The sequence below is a fragment of the Paramormyrops kingsleyae genome, chromosome 1 (assembly GCF_048594095.1).
Source record: "Paramormyrops kingsleyae isolate MSU_618 chromosome 1, PKINGS_0.4, whole genome shotgun sequence".
Lineage (NCBI taxonomy): Eukaryota > Metazoa > Chordata > Actinopteri > Osteoglossiformes > Mormyridae > Paramormyrops > Paramormyrops kingsleyae.
Genome location: NC_132797.1, coordinates 65,887,542 through 65,898,802, shown reverse-complemented (window position 1 = coordinate 65,898,802; position 11,261 = coordinate 65,887,542). Strand labels below are relative to the sequence as shown.

The following is an 11,261-nucleotide window of genomic DNA, read 5'->3' as shown; positions in this document are numbered from 1 at the left end:
TCCTGCTATTGAAGAAGATGTAAGTTAACAGGCTACAGAATAGAATTAAAAAAAAAATCCCAAATGAAAAAATATTAACAGCCAGAGAGGCTGCTTACAGCATCCATTTAAGCTAGAAACCAGTAATAGGAAACATTGTATCTGTCATTGTACCCAATTTGTTATTCTGAAGGCAAATTACTTTGCAATATTTACATGTAGTCAAATAAGGCACAGCTGGTGACTCAGTCCTTCCTACTGCACAATTTAAACTGTGGGGGATAAAAAACACAATGGAAGGACTTTTACATCCCTTTTTATTCTTTATTTAGATGCATAAACAAATCAGCATTCCTTACCAAAATAAAAGTCCAATTTACTAGGATGGATAGAAAAAATATCAATGGTGTAAATCCATGTCTTTATTACCATGCCTTTTTAAATAAGATGTTAAGAGGTCCTCAAGTAGAGGTGAAAGGGCTATGGATGCCCACCGGCATGGAGGCTACTGTGCCCACGCTACAGGCTAGCACAGGAAGCTAACGTGGTGGGGAACGTAACTCAGCATGGCATTGATCATATTACCCACTGGCCCTCATTTCATGGTTCATTGCAGAGAGGAGGGGCAGCCTACAGAGCAGTTTAGCCAAACAGGTCCTGCTCCCAGGCACGCCTCCTCTGGGCCATACCATGTTGGGGGATTGGGGGGGGGGGGGCAGAACTGAATATTTGGAACGCTCGGGACTCAGTTCAGAATCAAAAGGAACAGAAGTACTCTGGAGCAAAAACTACAATAAATACATATAAAAGGCCTTATTTCCCCTCCCACCATTGTTTTTTTACAAGTGTTAAGCAAACACAGGTCACTGGGACTGTGAGTATCATGGAGCGTTTACAGTGGCTGTGTGTGGCCTGTTGAAGGGAACAGGGGGGGGGGGGGACATTTAAAATTTTCCCTTTAAACAGGATTCGGAGTCCTGGGTGTCGCCACTGACTGCTGTACCCTATAGATTAACAGGAGAAGGAAAATAAAAACAGAAAACAAACATGCAGTTTAGACAGCCAAGATTAAGATCCATCCTTCTAAAAACACCAGTTCAAGAAGCTCAGGTATTTTCAAGATAGCTATGTTGCAACTGAAATGAACGTGTTATTGTATGTGACACGTTTACTGCGAGTAAGCCAGGTTGAGAGACATCTTTTTACAAAAGACAACTTTTGCATCTACACCAGCCAGTAACATACTTCAGCATAGAAACCAGCATCCCTACGACTGAAACCACAAACCTGCACCCAAGCCAGAGGTGAGCCTTAGAACCTAAAGCCTTGCTTGATCTGTTGTTATCCCACCTCGTTCATGCACAGCATCTGCCACTCTGCGCTCATGCACATGTATGGTGCTGGCCAACCCCTCTAAGATATGCAAATCCTTACAGGCCACAGCGGCTACCAACTCAGTCCCAAATCAACGGAGATCTAACTATAGTAACAGTTCTGGGCAGCCTTACTACAGTTATTACGGTAACCCACTCCCAAAACAGCTGTGGAAGTTTAGAGCTATAATACCCAAAATTCCTATTTACACAAAATTTAATTCAAATAAAGCAGAAATGTCCAAATCAATGGGGGGCAAAAAAAAAAAGCATGCCATGTAGAAGCTGATAGCCCCAGTGGTGTCCTGTCAGCACAAAAGCAGTGAGGAGACGTCCTTGTTTAATAGGAGTCAGATGACAAAGCGCGGGGGAGGGCAGGTGTGGGAGGGCCAAGTACAGAGTCCAGTCAGTCGTTAGTAGTAGGTGTTGGACTTCCTCTCCCGCCGGTCACGGGACAGGAAGTGATGGGCTGGATCAAATGGTCTGGTAACCGGCGTGACTCCTCTTCCTCCCGATCAGGTAAGCGATGAGGACGATGAGCACCAGGCCAGCAAGCGCCGCCCCCACGATGATGGGGATCAGCATGTTGTCTTCGTCTAGCTGGCACTCCTCCGCTGGGGGGTAGGGAGGTGAAGAACAGATCAGCTCGTTACCTGGACGTGATCTCCTGCAGTGCTGGCAAAGGATTCTGGGTCCTGCCGGTTTTCATTTCATGCAGGTATTCAGGACAAAGGTGGTTCTTTGGCTTTGCTTTGTAATGAAAGCTGGGTGACACACGCACTGCTAGAGATTCTGGCCCCACGAAGGCATCTCATACTGGTCACCCAACCCAGACCATTACAATTGTTTTCTTCCTAACTTTTCCCTCTTTATGGCATGTGCAGGTACACACACTACATTCATTTCTATGGGCATAAACCTAATCCTAACTATGATAACCTTAACCCCTATGTGACTCTAACCTTAACCACAAGTAACTGAACAAAATACAAGACATTTGGAAATTTTAGTTTTTTGAAGTGCTTTTACAGATTTATATTCTGGGGACCTAAAAAATGTTCCCAGAAGCTAAAAAGTAACAAGTATCACCACATTATGGGGACATTTGGTCATGATACGGTAAATATAAACCCACATACAGGCATACACTCTAGCCATAACTCACTCCAAAGGGCTGGCCATAGAACAGCAACACTGTCAATCATTGGTTTAACACAATATTAAGGGGACAAATTGAGTAACCAATGACAAAGGAGGCCAGCAAATGACAGTGACTTACAATCCCGCCCACCTTCAGAGGCAGTGAAAGGGCGCAGGGCGCTCACCTGCTTCAAACTGGCCCCCGTTGACCCCAAAGGGCTGCACCTGCAGGTGGAACGTGTTGATGGCGAATGTCTGGTCCACGACCAGGGTCTGCTCCGCGCTGCACAGGTAGGAGCGGCCCAGAGTCCCACGCAGGTAGTCCAGGCTCCCGTTGCTGGCTGAGAAGGGTTCTGAGGGGTGAGGTGGGATGCAGCAGTTTGGGGGTTAGCGGACGAGCAGCTCTGGGAACAGCCAACGCACCCCGAGGAAGCCACACCCCACAGCACTCACCCTTCATGTCTGGCCAGGTGGCCGTAATCGAAATCCCACTCAGGTGGTACTTATTGGACGTGGTGTTCTGCAAATCAGAAATAGGCCGTCTCAGTGCCGGCAAATGCTTTACCATTGATAGTGAGTCTATGCATATTTAAATACCAAAAGGACTCAACAGTTTTAGTAACTGCAGACATACCTTTTGGAAATTGTAGCAATGCTCATTGAATAATCATCCAACCATCCATTTTCTGTACCCACTTGTCCTATGCGGGGTCGCGGGGGTCTAAAGTCTATCCCAGAAACTACAGGCACAAGGCAGGGAATAACCCAGGAAGGGAGGCCAACCCATAGCAGGGCACCATTCTCTCCCAGTCACGCCTATGGACGATTTGGTAACGCCGATTGTTTTGGACTGTTAGAAGGAAACCCCATGATGATACGAGAACATGGAAACTCCTAACACATACAGCCAGGGCAGAAACTAGAACCTTCATCCCAGTGGTGTCAGGCAACAGGGCTAACTGAACACCCCCCCAAAACCTTATGTGCTAAAAATCACTGATTTTCCATGCAAACCTTTAATCACAAAAGGGGTCAAACAGCCAGAAAAGGCTGAAAACTCACCAGTGTGAAGGAGAAGGTAAGGTTGGTGCGGTCGTCCCTGAGCTGGAGGGTGGCGTTGCTCACCTCACAGGAGCCCGAACTCTTTGTCTGGTTGGGCTGCAGGTTCACAACCTCCTGGACAGTCTGAGGTCAAAGGAATTTAAATTCAAAAACCTTTATTTGTCCCCGAGGGGCAATTGAACAAGGACACAGTGACATAAAGTGCAACAGTGATTACAGTGTTTAGACGGTTCTGTGCAAAATTGCAGACAATCAGGTAGATGGGAACTGAGTTAATATGTAAAAGGGAGGGATTGTTAGTGGGCATGGGGGGGGGGGGCAAGTGCAGAATGAATGATGGGTTCCAGTGCAGGAAGGCGGGGGGAAGGGAAGTCTGTGAATTGAGGAGTTGAACGGCCCTGGGAACAAGTGACATCAAGTGATGGAAGGTGACGTCAGAGTTCAGCACACGCCAACTTGACACCAATAGTGCAAAACTGACGTAAACAGAACCAAATATGGCTGACAGTAAATTGTACCTAGATGGGCCATTTTCGCAACGCAAGCCAAATTATTCTCAAATGTCAGGGAGAGAGCTTTACATCGAATGACATGTGCGAGTGTCCTAGCAAACGGGGGGGACACACCTTGTTCTGAACGCTGGATGGGTAGGTGAGGTTAAGCTGCAGCCCCATGTAAGCCATCAGGCAGATGGTGCCGTTGTTATTGGTGACGTTGTAGTTGCCCCTTTCTGGATTCCCTGGGACAGTGGGGACAGGCGCAGGCGTGACTGGGCTCGTTTTGGGTGCGACGGTGGTGACACTTTGATCCGCGGTGCACACGGTCTCTGGTGAGGCAGACAGAGGATGGACAGACAAGGCAGCCGATCAGGGACGGAAGTGGAGGAATTACAGTGCACTGAACATGGCCCAAAGCTTTAGTGATATAAGCATTAAACACTGTACACATGCTGTGCTTTTGACACCTTTATCATCTACCTCCTCACCTCCCAATAAAATAGCTATTTATTCTATCCCCCCCCAGTGAAAAACCTCTGTTTAACCCCTCCAACAGATGCTGTGCACTGGTTGCTTTGATTGCAATACCAGCATATATTCTTCATTCCTATTTATTTTTTTATTCTCCTTATATATTCATTTTATTTACGTTTCCCAGGGCATATACACCTATAAATGCTACTCTTTTTAAATAAATAAAATCCGCAGTACAGAAATGACCAAAACAGCTAAGTAACAAAAATGCCAGTAGCCTAGGTGTGTTCATTTACTTTGCAAACTGGCCAGTCTGATAACACGCATAGAAACCGTGCCTCAGAGCAGGTTTCTCTGCTCCCAGGTCATTTACTGGTAAATACCATTTACATACAGCCACAGCTCTGCATTGCCGGTCCTACTCAGACATGCCATTTCCCACAACTGCAGGAGTCTGTGGTCCTGATAAGAGAGTTCCTCGAAAAATGCCAATTCATGCAAATCTCACAGAACCAGTTGCAGCAAGAGGGCAATAGGTGGCAGCAGAGATCACAAGTCACAATGTTACTGGTTTCCTCGGTACTTTATAGTATTTGGAAGCCAATGATACTAATAGTAATTATAAATGATAACCGATATGGCACATCCAGCAGCCTCATTTGACCATAGCTGTCAGCAGGGTGGGAGGGGGGGTGTTTGTGGGCGTGGCTCGGTGGACGGGTGGTACCATTGCGGCTCAGGTCGCTCCCCAGCATGTAGGCTTGCAGCCGCATGTTGGAGAAGGTAACGCTGGCGTTCCCACTGGCGTTCCCACTGCCCCCTCCCAGGCTGACAGGCCAGGAGCTCTCACAGCGGTAAGTGGTATTTATCTGGGCCAAGATCCCGGCGGAGTCAGTCTTCACGGTAACCAGACCTGAAGGGGAATCATACCACCAATGGTGCCTCAACAGCAACACAACACAGACACCAAAACCAAACCCATGGGCATGCAGACTGAGAATTAATATATAGCTGCTTTTTTCCAAGGAAACCAGCTTCACAGCTGGCAAATGTTTTAGTATAAATGTACAAATAACTGCACAGAAACTCATTAAATACCAAAAAAAACAGAGCACACCACACACACACCATACAGACAGGTTTGCAATTATATCTTTGTGGGGACTCTCCATTCATTTCTATGGGTGAAACCCTAATTCCAACATGATGACTAGCATCTTAGCTCTAACCGTAACTATAAGTAACCAAACAAAATAACTCTTTTGGTATTTTTAGTTTTTTGATTGCATTCACAGATTAGATTACATTGACTTTATTAATCCTACAATGGGGAAATTCCTTAGAAACAGCAGCAATAAGAAAAAAGACAGTATAACAGATCCTGAAAAATGGTCCCCACAATGTCAAAACAACAGGTTATCATCACATTGTGGAGGACATCTGGTCTCCACAATGTAATATAAACCTAATCACACACACACACACACACACACACACAATCTACTGGATAGGTAGAGTAAATGCAGCATAGCCTTTTGGAAATTGTAACAATGCTCACTGGATATTAAGGGTGTAAAAACTTTTACTTATGTCCTAAAATAAACACACTTTTTTTTTTTTGCGATGCTTCAATGACACAAGGGGTCAAACAGCAAGAAATGGTGGAAATACTTAAAACATTTAAAAGAGAATAATGACAAAGTAATGAGCAAAAACATGAATGCAGGCAAGGCCCCAGTGCGTGTGCGTGTGGGACTCACTGGGAGAGGAGGAGTTGGGGAAGATGCTGCTGTCATTGAGGTTGTATTCCAGGGCCAGACTCTCCACCCTGTACTGGCTCCCATTGATGGAGAAGCGGAGGATCAGTGCATGACCATCGCCGAAGGAGGCCGCCAGCAGTGGGGGGAGCTCTGTCCCCCCGCAAGAGCTGCGGTTGCCCACGGTGGCATTGCCAGGGAAGGGGAAGGTTACCGTCCGCTGCGGGTGGGGGGGAGGGGGGTATCAGATGTCACGTCTGTCCTTCCGTGATCCACCCATCACCATGGCGATCATACTTGACTCGCTGTCAGCTTTTGCGGCACGGTGGAACCGCCCCAGGACATGAAAGCGTTTCATACGTTTTAAACCAAAGAGTACGGAAGTAGCAAACCCCTAATCGTGCTGCTGCAATTCAGTCAATAACGTAAAATGCCACATTACACCAAGTTAGAAGTAACCAGGAGAGACGCTAGTCAGAATAAACAGTCCATTTGCAAGTTTTAATTTAAACTTACACCTATAGTCACTTAATTGTTTGGCATGATTCCAACAAGTTTTCCTACTTATGCATAATTACATTTGAAAATAGTTTTAAGGGCTAAGTAAATATTTTCCATCTGTGTAAACGTTTCCCAAACAAATTTCAATTATACTGAAAGTGTTTTAACTGGGAACCAAAAGACACAGGGGAACTTCAATTAACATGGTGGTAAACTGCTGGTTTAACACATACATGGGAGTGTATAAGTGCACTGAGTATGAAGGGGACAAAAGTGTATGTGTAGGCTTACTGTGCCGTTGGTGGTGTTGTACGCCACAGAGAACCGGGCCACCAGTTCGGCTTTGATGCAGGTGGAGTTTCCTTCTTTCACCTCCAGGGTTACAATCTGTGCTGAGGTCAGGTGACCTAAAAAAGAGAAAACCCACATCCTCATCACCTCCAACTCAAAGTCTCACAGTGTGCACTCTGCTGCAAAGTGATTTGCTCACATCTAAATGGTATAAAATCCCCATTTAAAATGACGAGAAACCAAGACTTAAAATCACAGGCTCAACACACGCACGTATTAACAAGACTGACCGCGGGTTGTCTGTCAAATCTCCAATGAAGTGCAACCATAAAACACACTCTCCACTAGGTTGTGCGCAAGTGCATTCTCATACTCAACACTAGAGGGCAGCAGAGGACCTCTGACAGTTTAGCAAAACATATTGTTCACCTAGGATCCAGATTGTTCCACCACCAAAATAAGATGACAGGCGTGTCCTCATCTTGAACCGTACTGCCCAACTCTGCCAGTTTGTCATGGCTCATAAGCAAACCACCCTTCCGGGTGTCTCATCCATTTGAAATGCCTGTCCCTTGCTTGAAGCCAATGTCAACATGCAGACAGTCAATGCCAGATCACAAACCGTCCCTGACTGCTTAGCCTTTCAGAATAATTCAAAATAAAAAGAAAACCAAGCTGGTTTTGTGTTCCGATAAGTCAAAGTCCCATGCATTTCTGGACGCCTCATCACAGTAGCAACATTTTCCGACTTGTTTATAGGATAAACATTATTTCTATATGGCCAGATCTGGTATCTAGCTGCCTGTATTTATTTAGAGGAATCAAGCTACATAAACACTACTGTGTGGGGGGTTGGGGGGGGGGGGGGGGGCAGATCGACTATGACAAAGCCTGAAGGCAGCATCTGGAACGAGAGACCGATCTGATGCTATCATTACCCAGCAGGTCTGCACAAGCTTGGCACTGTCACATGGGGAATGAGTATAAAGATTCACAGTCACAGAATACTCAACTGGTTGGTTAAAACAAAACCTTGGTCTGGATTTGTATTTTCTGGACATGAACTTTCCACCTCTGGATAAAATTCAACTTGTAAAATGAAGAAAAATTGGTTTAAGTGGCACAGCTGGAAATCAATACACACCCCTCTCTTCCAGCCATGTCCCATGTCGGGCTGAGTGGAAATCCTGAGCTTCATTACCCTACACCTGGGACATGTGATTTCCAATCTGAAATGGGGGTGGTCTAAGCAAGCTCCAACCAATACTTTCAGACAAACATTAGCAATGTAATTATGACCTCTGTTAAACTACAGTGAGCCTCATGACCGCGTGCAGAAGGACCAAAGCAGCAGCACAGGTTTGACCAGATGGAGCAGCACAGGCATCACATGACAGAATCACTAACCCGGAAAATCAGGAAAAGGGATTTCCTGTGACAGCACTGGGTCAGATTTACAACACTCTGCTCTCTTTAGCCACCGGCTCTTAGAGCACCCCCAAATCTTTTGGCCATGTTTTCACCTAAATTTACCCCCCCCCCCCCCGACATTTCTTTTCATGCTCTGCTACACTTGCCCAAAGTTCCTTTTCGTACGCAGCGCATAGCTCTTAGTAAACAGATCGGCAACTTGCAACTGCTGCAAATCCCACTCCCAAGTAGAAAGAAAGCCCTATTTAACCCAGTGTAGCCCCTGGAATGGAAACATTCTCAGGACCTGCATATTAAGACGACTGCTTAAAAGATACTAAGAACATCCACAAACTCCGAGCAAAGATGAGAAGGTCTTAATTGTTTTTCTTAATTCTACACGTCCAGATTCCCTCTGATTTCAATCACAATCTGATACAGCACTGGGAGCCCTATGAATAAATGAGCGGCTGGAACCTGTCGCCATCCGGTTTGTTTTTAAACAGATCAGAGCACATCACGCAGGCCTAATGCATTAGCTGAGCTGCACTCGGACCGATATCCACGGTCGCTGCGCTCCGGGGTCTAAAAACAGCCCCATTGTGCAACAGCCGGTCCACTGTAACAGAAGATTACACTTTGATCTGCAGATAAATCAAAGCAGCCGCCTAAACTTCGGTCAGATGTACAGTCCCCAAAAGTGGCCAGCAAAGGTCCTCAATATAGTACAGCCAGCAATCCTAGTTATTTACAGCACCAGGGAGAAATAAAATGGGCATCTATAGCCTTTTACAGAGCAGAAGTTCATAAACACCCCGGGAGAGACTCATAAAATTCACTGCTTTTAACACTAACCAGCACAGTAGCCTTACAATCCTACTCTCATCAGCGACGAAAGACATAAACAGGCTAATACGTTATAGCATTTTCATTACTGTTTGATCTGATGGCTTATAATTCAGTAAACAGTTTAGCGCACTTGCAATGCGACACTACAGCTGGCTAAATAAACAGTAGCTGTGCAAAAAAAAGCCAGCGCATTTGTGTGTCACCCACTCGGGAAGAGAGATTTTGCAGCGCGTTGGGAAAACAGAGGGCCAGTGTTTCGGCACAAAGCGCTCGGCCAGTCACGTGAGGTGCGGCGCGCGGAGACAATGGAGCGGCTCGAGCTGACAGCGACGCGCACGATCGCCGCTATAATTATAACAAACTCGCCATTTGTTCATCTTTCTCTAAGTTACGAAATATAACATTAAAACGCAATGCCTTCTGTCATTTTGCGAAGCGCTGCGTCATGCATTGTGTATGTATTATACACAGTAGAGTAAGGGATCGATTTAATTATTTTAAATACTCTGATTTCTAACTCATAAAAGCTTGAGGTAAGATGAATGCGATGTCTTAAAATAGGAAATCACATTATAGCATAAACCGCTTTCTACCGAGTATATTTTGTAGCAATTATTAAGTTAAAACCAATACAGCATTTTAAAAAACCCGACTGTTATGCACCCGAGTACATAACAGCTTTGCAAAGAGTCTATGCTTGCCACACATAAAAAATTAATTGTAACTTGTTTAACACAACAACAAGAAAGAAAATATCTCAGTGAATATGATTTTGAAGGATTATGAAGCTCACGCTTAGCTCAGAGCTTGACCTCGGTACTATGCATGACGCTGCGACTTCACTAGAGTAGAGTAGTGACAGGTGGTGTTCCTGCTAAAAACACTCACCTAGGGCGCAAAAAAATATGATCGCGATGGACAACAGCTGCTTGCTGGCGTACGATGCCATGCCTTCAGTCCAGCGGTGCCACAATAAATCACTTAAAAAAAAAAAGACACGACAACACCGCAAGAGACGAGGTCCGTACGACAGCTGACACAACACCAGCACAAAAGCAAAACTGTACGATTTTCTCAGAAGCCTCGACAAACAAACGCCGGGTATCTTCAAATATTCTTTATGAGTGGCTTTTTCTCAGAACGCCCCAGTTGTTGGAAAGGACCACTACACCAGTGTCAAACGCGTATCCCTGTAGTGCCGAAGCAAGAAATTTCTCGGTCATGTGAGTCGGGGTGTTACCACCCCCAACATCACGTGATGAGTACCAAATCTCAGATCTCACGAGAGTCTGTGTATCCCGAGACTTCACAGGCGCTGCACTTCCAAAATATTAATTACCGACATCCGCTCGCAAAGTCCTGCAATATATCTTTCATTTGAGAGATGCAAAAGATTCAGTTTACGGCTAACAAAAACGAAGTGTTCTGAAATTATGGGCTTGTCGAGCATTTTAAATGAAAGAATGTGCAACTACATGATCGCAGTGTAACCAAACACACACTATAATTAATATGTATTAATTTCATGTTGTCTGTTAGTTCATTCTGGCGTTTAACATGATCAGAAGGATTATGTCACGCTGCGGTATGCATGTGAAGACAAGAATGGAGGTCAGGCGGACAGGATAGAGTCAGCTGACATTTAGTAATTCACAGGGGTGTGTTGAAACCCGGAAGAGGGGGGGTTGGTTGCTCTAAAGGCTTTGGCTTTATTGTGCAACCTCATTTACCACTTAAGTGTCATTTACTACTCCGGTTCTGCAGGACGCAGTACTAGAATACCTCATTGACATACAAAAGTGATGTGGCATAATTAGCCGAAATACGGGAAAGACATGTGAAGAGTTTAGATGGCAAAAAGGAAAGGGTGCAAGCCGTCCGTGTAGTCCTCAGCACGAGTTTCATTTGCGGTAGTGGTACCGTACTAA

The 11,261-nt window shown here is 45.3% G+C and overlaps 1 protein-coding gene across 1 annotated transcript; it reads right to left on the bottom strand.

The window, feature by feature from the left end:
- Positions 1 to 279: 279 nt before the first annotated feature.
- Positions 280 to 10,537, bottom strand: lamp1a (lysosomal associated membrane protein 1a). Its single transcript, XM_023835320.2, has 9 exons — positions 10,222 to 10,537; positions 7,075 to 7,190; positions 6,286 to 6,502; positions 5,253 to 5,438; positions 4,181 to 4,380; positions 3,555 to 3,677; positions 2,946 to 3,012; positions 2,678 to 2,845; positions 280 to 1,966 (listed from the first exon to the last, which is right to left on the bottom strand). Exons 1-9 carry the CDS (start codon positions 10,280 to 10,282, stop codon positions 1,827 to 1,829), a joined length of 1,278 nt encoding a protein of 425 aa, XP_023691088.1. The 5' UTR covers positions 10,283 to 10,537; the 3' UTR covers positions 280 to 1,826.
- Between the last annotated feature and the right edge of the window lie 724 nt (positions 10,538 to 11,261).

Excerpts from the sequence above, each read along its gene's own strand:
- lamp1a (XM_023835320.2), bottom strand. The coding sequence starts at position 10,282 with ATGGCATCGTACGCCAGCAAGCAGCTGTTGTCCATCGCGATCATATTT. Across the intron at positions 7,191-10,221 it reads CATATTTTTTTGCGCCCTAG|GTCACCTGACCTCAGCACAG; the intron begins GTGAGTGTTTTT and ends TCTCTTTTTTAG. Across the intron at positions 2,846-2,945 it reads CACCTGGCCAGACATGAAGG|AACCCTTCTCAGCCAGCAAC; the intron begins GTGAGTGCTGTG and ends CTCACCCCTCAG.